Source organism: Anthonomus grandis, chromosome 19, assembly GCF_022605725.1.
Source record: "Anthonomus grandis grandis chromosome 19, icAntGran1.3, whole genome shotgun sequence".
Classification (NCBI taxonomy): domain Eukaryota; kingdom Metazoa; phylum Arthropoda; class Insecta; order Coleoptera; family Curculionidae; genus Anthonomus; species Anthonomus grandis.
This window is the reverse complement of record NC_065564.1, coordinates 11,252,929-11,268,316: the sequence shown is the minus strand read 5'-3', so window position 1 is coordinate 11,268,316 and position 15,388 is coordinate 11,252,929. Positions and strand designations below refer to the sequence as shown.

General features: G+C 33.1%; 1 protein-coding gene across 5 annotated transcripts in view; it reads left to right on the top strand.

The window, feature by feature from the left end:
• The window catches only part of LOC126747250 (otoferlin), a 228,244-nt gene that overhangs the window by 130,451 nt on the left and 82,405 nt on the right, over positions 1-15,388 (top strand). For all 5 annotated transcript variants that reach the window (XM_050455768.1, XM_050455771.1, XM_050455770.1 and 2 more), the window contains exons 25-26: positions 9,022-9,167; positions 13,424-13,572. In XM_050455768.1, the coding sequence (XP_050311725.1) occupies positions 9,022-9,167; positions 13,424-13,572 (295 nt within the window). The remainder of the gene's footprint in view (positions 1-9,021; positions 9,168-13,423; positions 13,573-15,388) is intronic.

Sequence of the window (15,388 nt, the reverse complement as noted above, 5' to 3'; positions counted from 1 at the left end):
GGAAGTCACAATAATGCGTAAATGCGTAATAGGTGATATTCTCTTTTAGTAAAATGTATTATAGCGTTTTAACACATTCGCTAAGTGTGAGTTGTTTACACACCACTAAAGACTACTAGAAATATTTATTTCCTACTATTTATGTCCGATTTAAATATCATTCCAATCTTTTAAGCTGAACTTAAATTGAATTCTCAACTGACTGCCATCGGCGACTTATATACTGACCATCTTTTCAAAAGATTCGTTGAATTTCATGCGTCACTAGAGACTTGCGGTGTGCCCGCTTCTGTCACCGCTCTAATTCTATAACGACGAAGCACAGCTGGTATTCGTGGCCTTGCTATTAAACTGCCTCCTTCCTAAGCTCAGTTCAAGTTCCCTCTCTTGCAACTGGACATCGTGTAGAAATTCAAATCAGGGATTTTGTTCAGAGAATGATGCTGGAAAGTATAACAGCATACTAGAACTTTAGACCGCATGAGTTCTTTTCCCATCACTATTCAAGCCGGAGCCTGTTCTGTGCTTTGGATGGCCGATCGATACCTACCCCAGTCTTTTTGGTGGCTAGTCACTACTTTGGACAACCACCGATTAATGGTTCTGTAAATTTATTGTACCATGCTATCTGACTGCGATTGTAATGCAATAGACTTCATTTACTTTATTCCAAACATCTTACAGATGTTCTGGATCAATATGCATTCTTTTATTAAAGCGCCGGCGATAATACAGGCTTCCTGGTTTGGTAAGATTTTAAAGGTAAAGTTTTTATTAAACGGCAACGTTAATAACAATCCTTTAAAAGGGACTTCCCATCTGGTACTGACGCATCAAACCTTTTGCTTTTTCTGCAGTCGTTTATTTTCCGCACATACAAGGTATTTCCTGCACGTCTGCTTTGCGATTGACCCAGTAAACTCTTTCACTTACTTTTCCCTTAGTCTTTAATAATCCTGGTTGTTCTTCTGACACACCGGCATAAATTTCCTTTAGCATTTTTAAAATATTACTATATAATTAAGGCATAATGATTTCCTTCTTTACTCTTGGTCATCGTGATCAACTATTTTCCGTTGCAAAAATCCATCTTCTAGAAATAGAGAGTTCCACGATGCCAATTTCATACTTGACATTTCTTTAGTCCAGAGAAGTCTAGAACAGTTTAAGAAATTTTTAAGATTTTTCATGTGGTTCTCAGATAATTTTGTTGCCACAAAAATGTCATTAAGGTAAACCAGGCAAGAAAGCAGGACAGTCCGCCTAAAATTGTTTCCGTCAATCGTTCAAAAGTGGCAGGGGCAGGGGTATTGCATAGTCCAAGTAGCATGATGTTAAGTTGTCCTAATTCAGCACCCATAGTGAAATCCTTCTTTTTTCAATCTTCAGGGACCAACTTAACTTACAACCTCCACTTTTTAAGGCTAGAGTGAAATAGACCTTCGATTCAGCCTGGTTATCCAAAGTGGCATTAATGCGAGAAAGAGAATATACTACTATACTATTTTTTTTAGTCATATTATTAAGCTGGCGGTAATCTTATGGTCTCCCCAATCTTATGTAATCCCTCTATGGCAAGGTTGTGCTGATAGGTTGTGGGTTTTAAAAGGACGGTTCTGTGGGCGTCACACACATTTAATTAGTGAATTCATTAACCTACTAACATTCCCTCGTGTGTATCAAATCGGAGCAAATAAAATATTAGTACCTAGTGCTTCTTTTTCCTGTGGTTCTGGCACTTACTTGGTGTACCTCAATTTGCCCTTTTTGTACTCCCTCTAGGTAGCTCTTAGTCCGCAACAATGTACGAGGTGATTCAGTACATTTTAATAGTTCAAATCAATCAGCTGATCTACAATAAATATCAAATAGCAGATATCAAAAATGAAGATATCATAACAAAAAGCAGATATTGTACAGTTTTCCATTTATTTAAATTAATAACCGTTGAGCGCCACTGACTTGTGACCGTTGCACCAGTGTTCATGCGCGCGTCGAAAATAAATGTATCGGCAAGTTTCGCGAAATAAAGACAGAAGCTGCTTAGACGCCGCTAAAGGCAGTTCTCAGACCAATTTAACTTTTCTACATTTTCTGGCATTTTATGTATAAGTTTTGAGAATAAAGGCAGTGTTTATTTCATATTGTTCACTAGCTCAATCCCACTAAGATCCAAGATGTTGGTCCTTCGAGCCGGATTGTGGATTGGTTGTATAGACAGTTTATGTGCTAAGACATTTGGCAGTTTAGTACAAAATACCAGTGTTCGGCAGTTCGGCATTTTGCAGACTTGCAAACATCTATCGCAGTTTGGCAGTAATTTTGGAGTAGTTTTCCACGACGCTGGATGAGGCAATATTATTAAAGGGCAGTAAGTCCTTATCCTATTCCTTTATGTATATCCTATTTTCTTTATTTATTCCTTATTTACTTATATGTATTCCTGGCTCTTCTAGAAGCTATTGTATTTCCTGACAAGAACAAAGACAGAGAAGTTTGGGCAAAAACTGACAAGTTTAATTATTTAGCAATTAAATGAGAGTGATGCGTGCAAGTTTTCGACTGGAAAATTGCACGGACCACTTTCGGATTTAACCGATACTTACAAAAACATATTAAAAAAAAGCAATCACCAATGTAATGAAAACATTTGTCAACCAGTAAATTATGAGATACCTGGAATTCACCGACGAGTCTGACATGAAAACATTTTAAATAAACTGTCTGTTTATGGTTTGCAACCAAGTCTCGTTGCTTGGCTTGAAAGCTTCCTCGAGAACCAATCCAACCAGATTGTTGTTGATAGACATATATCGCACAGATTTCAAAATGATCCTGGTGTCTGGTGTCTCCCAGAAATGCATCTTGTCCCCTACCCTCTTTCTGTTATATATAAACGACCTTCTCAACTAGACTTCTAATCCAATTTACAGATTTGCTGATGTATTAAAATACTAATGTTCTTCAAGTTAACCAGATGACTTCAGCCAACACTCAGTGCCATAGCCGTCGCAAGGTAATTCTCTTAAATAAACTCCTTAACATTATTTTGGAGTGAAGTGAGTGCAATCTGATTGAGTTTAACGCAGCTAAGACTCAGACTGCTGCATTTACAAAGAAGGCTTCCTCTGCTCAAGCCTTATTATATCAAGTCTCCAATTACTTTGCCGCTAGATGTGGAAACTGTTTTCAATTTTATCTAGATTCCAAAAATTAATTAATACACGAGATATTTTATTTAAAAGAAGAAAGTTGGTTTTAGCTTACTACTACATAAAACATCCTGTATATAACTTTTATTATAAAATATACGCAACTAAAAAAACCAATGTACGTGTATGAGGGTTTTTTGAACCCGCGATATTAATTTCTTTTTTAAATTAATTTAATTTTAAATAAACCACTGGAGTTTAAAAATATAAAAAAGCTTAAAATATTTAGACAAAATAGAGACATAAAATATATTATAAAAAAAAAAAAAAAAAGATTACTTAGAATAAAAAACAGAACAATATCTTTATTATCTCGATAATAATATAGTACTACCTTTTTGTTATAATATAAAGTTGTTTTTTGTTACATTATTATATATCTTCCAAATTAGTCCCTTAAAGTGTTCTAGAGAACACGGCATTATGGTATTACCATGACGTCCAATATTAGCGGACGGAACAGCAAGAATTAAGCGACGTCTTCAGTTTTCAATCGACTAAACATGTTTTAATTTATAATAATTTTTACTCTTATCTTTTGTGACCAAACGTTAAGCGTTTTTGTTACATAAAGAACATATTAAAATATATACTATCCGCTATTTCTTATTGTTTTTGACCACTGTATCTTAGTGTTTCCTTTTTCTTTTTTTCTGATAGCCCCTTTAGATGTTTCTCAAATTATCCTATGATATAAAATCCTCATGATTTTACATTATTTACAAATCAAAAAACCTGCAGTACTTATATCTTAAATTTTTTAATATTAGCAAACGGGGTGGCCACTGTTGGCGGACCTTCGCTGCTATATCATTCTTAATGTGATTGTATACAGGTGGGTTCAAAATATTAAAAAAACTTACTTTATCGATTATAGTTAACTGTTTGCACCCATAAAATCAATATAGTCTTATAGAGTTAGGTTGGTTCCTTCACTCAACAAATGTTGAAATAGCGTTAAATTTTACAAAGTTTTCGATTTCATTCGATTTGAACTAATAAGATTTTAAAATGTTAATTTGTGGAAAGATAAGGGAGCCAATATAATAACAGAAAAGTACGATTGCTTTTAACATACACAGGACAATTATAGTGCATTAATTGAGATGCCCAACACGTAAGTCATAGTATAGGTTATTACCCTAATTTAAATATATCAATGTGAATTGTCTTCTCAATTAGATAGTATATATCAAACTAAGCTAATACAAAAATAATAAAGTAAACTAAATATTTAAAATAAGAAACCAAATTTTCAGTTCGTTAAAAAATTCTACTACACCAATGTATTCTTCCACAACTGTATCTGTGTTTCGAAAAGGAACTTATGGGGTGTGCCATATCTATTAAAAGTTTTAAAGCAAAGTTGTCGAATTGATTCCCAAAAACATAATATTTTTTAAATCTTGTATATGCTATTAATTAATTTATTCTTGTATATGCTTATGAATTCTCTAAAAACTAAAAAAAATTGACCTTTTTGTAGGTTCAATCTTATTGAGTTTGAATAAAACTATTATAATATCGGATCGCAAGTGATTTGGATTAAACTAATGCTGCATACCACAACTATTTCCGCATATCTATTAAAATAAAATCAATATGACAACATAGCACAGTAGAGGTGCGGGACGCAATCAACAGGTTATCTGAGTGGCTCGGTTGCTACAATAAGAAAATCATAGCCCTTTCGCGCCCAGTAAATTTTTAAACTGGTTAGCTCCCCAACCCAGATCTGTTCGAGGCATAGGTATTTTACGTCATCGTCAGGTTTTTTAGGAGGCGGTCCTCTACGACAAACAGAGACGTAGGAATATTTATTATTTATTTTGTGCTACGAGTCATATACATATATGAGACTTCATGAAACCATTAAAGTTAACCATTATGTTATTTAAATTTTATACTATACGAATAAGACGACACGACTTGCAGATGTAGATCTGATGTCATACGAACGATCTATCTATACAAATAGATTAAAAAATTTTTTTGCTTCCAAAAAAAAATTATTACTCGTAAGCTTTTTTTTTGTTAAATACCGGGTGCCTCTGATTAAGTAGGCACTAATGGTATCTTTGTTAATTATTGTCGGTTAAATTAGCACACCAGTAGCATTCTTTTTGTTGATTAAACCAAACAAACAAAATTGAACATCGCGTTTTTAATAAAATATGAATAATGTACCTTTGTTAAATAGAATACTCTATATTTTTACATAAATCTAAAGATAATCATTTTCATTATAAAAAAGTTTACTCATACTTTAAAGTTTAACGTAAAAGTAACAAAGTTATAGCAATACTAATAATTTTTCTAAATTTCGTCGTTTGTGTTGAACTTTTTTTTTGTTAATCGTCCTCTTCGTTTCCCTTTTTCCTTTTCTAATCAACTTCCAGTTTACCTTAAAGCAGCAAATGGTAATCAACATCAGCCATACAAATTCAAATAATACGCTGATAGCGTATATAGGTAGTATATAGACTTCTTGGAAAAGCCCCCACTAGCTCCTATCAATATCAATGCTCCTTTCCTGGGCTGAGCTGTGGAAAAACCAACTAGTGATATTTCTGATCCTCTCCAAGCTTAGAAGAGGCCACTCTTATTACTTCCAAAAAGCCATCTCCTCCTGATGAAATCACAGACCGCAATTGTCTCAGGAGGAACTCCGTTAGGACAAACATCCATCCCATTCCTTAAAAACTAACTGTACAGGACTAACCGGAGGATCAATCAGGTGGTCAATGAAACTGGAGGAGATCGAAAACTACTGGTAGGACTACCTCATGGAGTTCTAGAGTTTAAGCTTGCTCAACACCTCATCAAACGGAGAAAAAAATATGTGCCGAATATTATTAGGGTGATAAGAACAACAGAAAAGCGCTGTAACTAACGCTGTAACTAGCGGTAACCCACTTATAAGAAAGGGTAATCTCCATAGAAAAATCAACCATAATTGTATAGGTTTTGATAATTATAAAATTTTGATCAGTTTAGGAAATAACCAATTTAGTGCAAATGTATTTAAATGGCAAATATATGTATAAATATATCAGAACAGAATGTAGACATTAATGGACAGATATATATTTTGTTTTATAGCAGTAACTACTTATTAGAAATCAAGTTCATATTAAAGCATAATCCTGACTAGGTTGATATTGTTGGTACCTTGATCTTCCATTGTGAGGTTGTACAGGTGTCTAATTTCTTTCGGTTGCCTTGGCCAATGTCGATCTGAAAATTAGAATGAGACTTTATTATGTGTGATGTCTGCAATAGTCAGTTGAGCAGAATTTGCTGCTCTTTCTTTTCACATAATTTATTGTCGGAAAAGTGTAGTGAATCTTCATTTCAATAAAATAGTAAACAAAGTAACTGTCAAACTCAAATATTGATTTTCTTCTCAAGACCTCTTTAAGTTTTATTGTGGCTGGTACATACTTACAGTACTACTTATTTCATGCAGGAATTGTCTATATTTTCAGTAAGATTCCAAGATTAACAGATGACTTAAACATGGTAAAATTTGGAGGGGATCCATTTCGACAGGTTTGGGTTAATGGGTCATTTTTCAGCTGAGAGTTAAAGACTTCAGCTGGTTTTGCTTTGAGCGGATTTACAAAGGAAATACCTCTAGATCTGATTTTTTTTGTGAGTTAAATTAAAGTTTTGCCGAGGGCAGTTTTAAAGAAATAGACTAGAGAGTTTTTAAGGTTTCCTGTGTTATTTTGTCATAAAAATTCCAAAGAAAGGACACATTCCAACCTAGGTAAGTTGCACATGGCACATGGTCAACTTATTCCTATAATTTTTCTTATAACCCATTAAATATTCGCATTTATTTTTATTTTAATTTAAAGTTTATAAAGACATCCAACTTTTTAAAGCGAAATTTTAATAAAAAGAAAATAATTTTGCTCACCTCAGAAATTCCTCAGTTCAGTTTCTCACATGTAGTTTTGTTTTTAGGCCTTTTTCTCTTCTTTCTTTTTTCTTCCTTTTGTTCTCTTTCTTCTTCTTTTCCTATTTGTCCTCTTATGACTACCACTTGGACTTCCTCATCTATTTGTTCAACTCATCACTGATATTGTGAAAGATTTAATGGAATTTTAAGGTCTGAGCCCCATCCTTGAGCTTCTTCTAGATATCCTGAAATCCATCACATAGTGTAGTACCGGCTGAATCACTTTGTCCAACTACCTCAGAAGACTCTGTCCTTTCTGAGACACACCAGATGAGCTCCATGGCCGTCTAATCATCAACAAGGCGAGAACAAGGACCACAGTTATCACAGAATAATATAACCATTTAGAAGTGTAAAACAAAGGCCACACACATTACTTTTGCCATAGTTAGTACTATTTGAGTAATTTATCGCATATATATTTACTAATTTACTTTAATTTTTGAGGCACCTTGTTGCTATAATCTTTGTTGGGAACTGAGTATATACGTATATGCGAGGTATAGTATAAGTTGTACCATATTTATTTAACCATAAACCGCCGGTTGTTTGATTTGTCGTTTATAAATTGCTTTTATACACTCTAGATCAAAGTCCTATCAACATTTATTAGATTTACTGTAGTATATTATACTAAATACTAACCTAACTAAATCTTTTCTTTTATGTTTATTATGATTTTTGAAAGATAACCTAACTTTCTAAGTTAGACAAGGGACTTTTGGTGCGAGTCCATGAGTTTTAAGGTGCTTTCACACTAAAGCTGTAATTTAATAGCCAATGTAAAGGGTCAAGATAATTAATTGTATTTATAAATCTCCCTGTCTGTTCTTCCTTGTGAGATTTTCTTTCAGGTTTATAGATATAGTGCTTTTAGTAATTTCCTGTTTTCTTGGTCATCGGGATTTTCTTATCAATCTGGAAAAACAGGTGGCGCTTATATTTTATTGAACTCTTGTGGAATCCACGCCACTCTACCAAAGTGGTTAGTGCTAGTCGGGGCGTTAATGCTAATCCCTTTGAGAAGATCCCCTGAGCTGTCTCTATAGTCTATAGTAAGTCTCCCTCCTTCCATTGGTTCCCTTGTACCCATTTTCTAACCCTGACTTCCCATACCTTTACTCTCCCTTTTTCTTTCCTGTTATTACCCATCCGTCCATTCAAATTTCATTTAATCCAGGTAAATAAGATAAAGTATTAAAGTAAAATTAAAGCATTGGATAAAGTATTGTAGTAAAGTGTTGTTATTAATCATAATTATTAATTATTATTTTTATTTTTTTTTTATTTAACAGCGCAATCAAATTCGTAATTGGGGGCTGAAGAATTGGCCTGACAAACAACTGAATGAACTTGCTAGAGATTTTTACACAGTAATTTTTCATTCTAATGGAAATCCGCAAATATCCTAATCCGGAAGCAACGTGCCCGAAACGTTACAGGCTCATGAGCCCTCCTATTATAGGGAAACTCGTGGAAAGACTAATTCTAAAAAAGCTAGAAATATCATGGGCTCGAACTACAACTTGTTATCATTTGTGGGTACCGAATAAGACTGGTTTTGATCTAGGCAAAAATTTAAATCTTTTCACATCTCACCAAATACTAGGAAAATTTTCACAAGAATCACCCTTTTGACATTTTCTTGTTTACCTACATCTACCTGTCCGTCTTCTACCAGTTTGTTGATAATACAGACCTGATATCGGCTGTACAGAAATGTTGTCTTGAAAAAAATTGTTAACTTATTCTTATTAATTTAACACTAATCTCTATAGAATGTAACCTCGTTGTTTGCTAGCTTCATCAAATGAAAAATATAATTTAATCCTTCTATTTAAGCTCAGGATACTGTAAGTGGCGGGACCAGAAGAAGCCCACGGATATCTTAAAAAATGTATGTAAAAATTGGGGATTAAAAGCTCCAGAATATAAAGATCTTTCAGTTTGCATTAATTCAAAAGAGTTTTTTGCAACTGATTTTACACGTAAGTACTTTATATTTTTAAGTTTAAAACTTTTGAATTATTTTACAATTATTATAAATCGTCACTGGACATCAGAACTAGTTTGTATCTGCAATTCCCAAAAATTACTTTTTACGACAGCTCAACTGCGATATGGTAGTATGGCTTGTGAGATGGAATATCGCTGCAGCGGGCTTGATGTTATTATATATTTCCTTTATATATTTATATATTTTTTCCTTTTGCATGTCAAAAAGGTGGAATTTTGTCGAACGGTTATGCTATAGAGAATACATTATTATTCAATTTTGAGATAGAGTAGAGCTTGTTACACTGCGGAGAGTCTTATTATTGACGCTTGGAATTATAATCTTAACAAAATTTTACTGTAAAAATCTCATGTAAATTTTAAGGGAGTCAATTATTGTTTTCCTTGTACATTTTAGAGAAAAAATGTAAGATAACTTTTTGAAGAGTCTGGCAAACACTCGTACAAAGTTTCAAAAAATTTTAATAAGCAAATCTTGAATTATTCAATTAAATGTAATTGCAAAATTACGAAATTGTCAGTTCATGTAAAAGCAGACACCAGCCACAAGCAAACAATTTGTTATAAGGCTTTGTCAAATCTGACGTACAGCCGAATACAAGAAATGTTTTTTTTTTTCGTTTTATCAATCTCACAACCATACATTCAAGACTCATTAACATTACTTTTTTATCTAAACTTTTATTTAATATAACGATATAACGATGAAGTTAAACCACTAACAATTATTATTATCGATTATTAAAAAAATAATTTTATCATACTTAGAATTTAATTAAACCAATAGCAGTATCTGAAATATTTTCAGTTTATTTTCCCATCAAGCCTATCTGGTCCATTTCAACCATTAGACATATTGTTAGTAAATTCGAGTCCAAAGACATTGCAATAAATAATTGTAAATGTTTAACTCAGAAGATCGAAATTGGATCCGAAAAAAGAGAGAACAGAACTCTTAATATTTTACTAAGCGTAGAAGAATAAAATAAAATAAAATACAATCACTTTTTTAAAAATAATAGAGAATTACATAAAAACATCAATTAATCAAATGTTCAAACAACCCCCCATTAACAGCTAAACAATATCCTAACCGATCATAAAATTCATTTCTAACGTTACTAAGTTGATATTGGAAAATTTTATTACATTTTAACGAAATAACGTTTTGTAACTGGTTTAGATTCTCAAATTTTACACTTTTATAAATGACACTTTTTAAATGACCCAACAAAAAGAAGTCATTCGGTGAAAGGTCAGGTGACCTGGCTGGCCAAAGTATGAGGTACCGTGGACCAATAATATTGCCGTTAAAAGCATTTTCCAAGTACTCTCTAACCATACGGTCATTATGGGCCGGACAACCATCCATTTAGTACCAGATCATTTCATCTTCCTGAACAACTTCTTCCAAGGCAGGTTCACTTTGATTTTTAAATAACTCCAAATAGGTTTTAGCTGTTAGGTTATAGTCCATAAAAAAGGGTCCAATGATATGGTGTCCGATAATTCTCACGAATACATTTGTTTTTTGGGGATATTGTGTCCGATTATGAACAAAGCGATATTCATTTTCTTGGCTCTAATGCCGGCAATTCTGAACATTTGGTAAAACAAATATTTTAAAAAAAATCCTATCATTATTTGCTCTTCCATCATTTCAAAACAAAATCCCATTCTTCGCTCTTCATCTTCTTCCTGCAGCTCTTGATGTTTTTCGAATGTATACGAATAATATTTCTGTTTTTTTAAAGTGCGCAATACCGTTGTATGATGTTTATTTACCTCTTGCCCAAGAACCCTCGTACTAACCATCTTGTTTTCCTCCAAATTCAGTTGAATATTAAATTCTCTGTTCTCTGTTTGGATTCTAGTCGACTTTAGGTATCTCCGAATTTTAACATTTTTGAATATGAAATAGTAAGCTAATCTTCTTTGGACTATTTTAAGTAAAAAAAATTGGAGGACGAATAACATTTTCTTTAATAAAATAATAAAAACAAAAAAAATCATGACAATGTGTACCTATGTACTATATAAACTCGTTTTCGAACATTCGCCGCAAGCGCTTTATGGCTTAATGGTATTGGGAGTGAACTATGAGCCGGTCGGCCTGGATTCAGATTTCAACTGTGCCAGTTTTGCTTTTTTTTATTTTTTTTGCGACTAAGAATTTTGTAGTTTTGGAAAAATTATTTAATTTAAACGAAATTATACATAAAATATGACCAAAAAGACGAAATTGTTTATATAACATAAAAAAAAAAAGATTTTACCTTTTCTTGTAATTAAGTCCCTTTATTTTCGTGTAAAAAAACATACCGAAGACACCCATAATGTATTATTTATTGTTTTGGTACTTTTTAGATTTCGATCCTAATTAAAAATAATTTGAAATATAGGCATATTTTATTTAAAATTAAGTCTAAAGAATATTTTTCATATAAATAACAAAAACAAAATTTCCTTCCACCTTCCTTCATTATTCTTTTTTATTGACGTTTGACATAACGCCACGAGGTGACAGCGTTGCCATACATGTTCTTTGATTAAATAATTTTTTATTTCTTCTATATGAATGTTTTTAGTGTTTTGGGCTCGGTTTAATTGCATTGGGTTGATTTTGGGTTGCGTTAGCACACGGGAGGCGTAAGCCCCCCGTGTGCCTCGGTGTTGGGTTGGGCTGGGATGAGATGAGATGAGAAGGGTTGGGATGGGATGGGATGGGATGGGATGGGATGGGATGGAATGGGATGGGATGGGTTGGGTTGGGTTGGGTTGGGTTGGGTTGGGTTGGGTTGGGTTGGGTTGGGTTGGGATAAATTGTTTTAAGTTAGGATGTTGAGCACATGGGGGGCGTAAGCCCCCCATGTGTTTGACATTTACGAGCCCTCTCATATTTTTTCATATGAATAGAATCTCAAAATGTTAGAAAATATGGAGGCTACGAGCCTTTGCATAAGGGAATTAATTTTTTGCTTGTGTACAAATGTGTGTAAAAGTAAAACCCATTCACTATTATAGTGTAAAAACACTGCTAGCATTTTGGCAGATAGATTTAGATGTCTTTCATGTTTTCTCTTATATAAGATATGCTTTTTAGATGTGCTTGTTGCTTATTACATATATACACAATTTGGCAACTGCGAGATCATATGTCAAAAGTTTGACAATGTAATTATCAATAGCAACGAGTTTCGATCATCAAATAGAGTAGAGTAGACCTCATTTTTGACATAATTTAATATTATTTTTTAGCGTCCTATGTGAATGATCCGCAAATTTTTTTCTCTCAATCTATTCTTTTCAAGGTACTCTTTATGCTCAAATTTTAAAATATTGCAAAATCGGAGATACTTACACAAAGTCGACAAGACCCCTCTGTTTGTTTGGCTCTATTTTTGATATCCTGAGTTAACCATTTACAATTATTTATTACGGTACCTTTGGACTGCAACTTATTGACAATACGTTTAATAGTTGAAATGGACGGAATGGGCGGTGGGGAAATAAACTGTAAACATTTCAGATACTGCTTTAAAACTGTTTCCCCCATAATGCCACTTAATTATGGCTATTTTTTCGTCGATTGAATAATTCATACTTGTTTTTAAATATCAACTGTCACTGATTTATTGACAGTTTTCCTCACGTCAGTGGCAATATTCATTTTACTGGTGCCCGTTTGGTTTTACCTGAACCGAAAATTTGCTAATTTTGTAATTACATTTAACTGAATAATTCAAGATTCGCTTATTAACATTTTTTGAAACTTTGCACAAGGGTATGCCAGATTGGTCTCTTCAAAAAATTATCTTACATTTTTCTATAAAATAAACAGGAAAGCCAATAATTTACCCCCTTAAAATTTACATGGGTTTTCCTATGTTCCACTCGGTGACGCACCACCCGGTATACTTATATAAAAAGTTTTTGCCGCGAATTGAACATCTAAAAGTCAAACATTAAAAGTTTAATTCCATCCTACTTTTATCGTTGGTTTGCTCTCATTTCATTATTTTAGAATAGTGTATTCTGTACAAATCTTTACAGTACCAATCTTTATACTTTGAGAAACTTCTCTTAAGACTTATGCGGCTCCAAGAAAATGCTACCTTAGACCAAATATACAATACCCAAAGTGAGAAAAATAAAATATTCTTAGGATACGGTGGAGATTTTATCGCGGATAACTTATTTTATAGTTTATAAGTTTACTTGTTTTCAGCAAGCGAAGACAAAGAGTTCGATAAAGAAGTTTTGGCTTTAGAAGTTTTAAAAAGATGGCATGAAATGCCTGTGGTTGGATTCAAACTAGTTCCTGAACATGTTGAAACCCGATCTTTATTTGCACCGGATAAGCCTGGAATTGAACAGGTAAAAAATTCGTTAGCACAGTAGAGAAAGTCTATAAATAACAGGTTAACATCATAACTTGACTAATAAGCATTATTTTAGTAACTTTAGTAAATTCTTTATCTTTAAACATATTAAAAATGATTTTGTTTACTATCACATGTATTTACAATAGAAGAATTACATTACTTATCAGTTCTCGGTAAATACTAATTAAATAAATTGAACTAAATAAAAAATGGTAATATTATAAAATCTTATATTTACTTGAATTTTAGTAGATCAAGAATTCCATTTCAGTTCTATATAAGACTCTATATGAAGATGTTGGTATTTCCTACTCTTAAGGCCCTGTATTACATTTTGCAGGTAGAGTAACTCTTCGATCCTAAATGTTTGGCCTCGGCATGTCGAAAAGATCCCGCGGCATTTGGTATCGCGCTCCCGGGTGGGCTCGTGTCCTGTGGGACGGTGTGATGAGTGGATTGTTCTGAGTTAGCGCCCTTAGGAGATATTATCTGTTCAGTTTTGTGATATGGTCTTCCACTAGTTCTGTGTTTAAGAACCTATATAGAGTTTTGTTCGTGACGAACCAGGATGCTCCTGTGACGATGTGACATGTAGTCTCTATTGGTCCATCCAAGCCATTAACTGGTGGAGGTTGGGTTGGAGACGTGGTCACAGGTCGGTCCTCCGAGTAGCTTACGCCATGATTGCCGTATCATCGATAAACTGGGAGATAAGGGTTGGCTTTGTTATGGGTAGTCCGAGTGGTTGGTCCAAGTGGTGAACCTTGTGGAACTTCTGCTAGGATTTGTCGGGAATTGACTAGGTGGTTGTGTACAGAAGCGCGAGACGACCTGTTCTGCAAGAAGGAGTGGACTAGTCTTATCTAGTAACCGTAAAAGTTCGCAAGTTGATGTTTGCGTATCAGGCTCAGGAGATAATCTGTTAATTGCTTGCTCCGAACGCAGTTACGTACGGCAGCGTGACATTATATCTTATTCATTTTTTTAGCCATATTGTCTTCGCTGAGTTCTTAACCTCTTCTTAATGTACATTTTTTAATGTTGGTAAAAAACACAAGTTTTTACCAACGTAATAATTCACAAAAACACTCAAATGCGTCCTTTTTCCTTTTTTAACCAAAAACAAAAAAAAAACACAGAACTTAACACAAAAATTGAATGTAAAACAAAGCTATTTGACAAGATGTTATTTTTTTTTTGCTTTGAAGATGTTATTTTTGTGCTTAGAATAACATAATTATATATATTGTTACTTTTTCTTAATCTATATTGTTACTTTTTCTAAATCTTACAAACGCGAAGAACTTAAATTAACATTATTATATGTATTGGCATATAGCTAAAAATATCTTCTTTTAAAAAATATCTTCTCTTGCTTAATATACATAGTTATGCTGGCAACAAATAATCAAAATAAGTGTCGTTTATAGGGGACGTTATAATAAAAAAAAACTTGTGTATTGAATATATTTTTTTTATGGGAAAAACTACCAAAAAATAATTAATAAATAATTTGTTAAAAAATTACATTTACATTAGTATAGTTCTTTTATTCTTACTCGAAGGAACCAAATATTAGGCCACCGCAAAAAAATATATAAAACTCTGCCGCCATTAGAGACGTGCTATTGTTATAAAGCGGCTGCATATTATAAAAAAATCTTAATATTGTCAATTAATTTTTTTTACAATAGTTTTACTTACAAAGTAAACTTTGAATGATTTGATCTGATTAAATTTTTATCAGTTCTACATCTGTTTTTTGGTTTAACAGATTTAGAATTAATACTAATAAAATGTATTGTTAC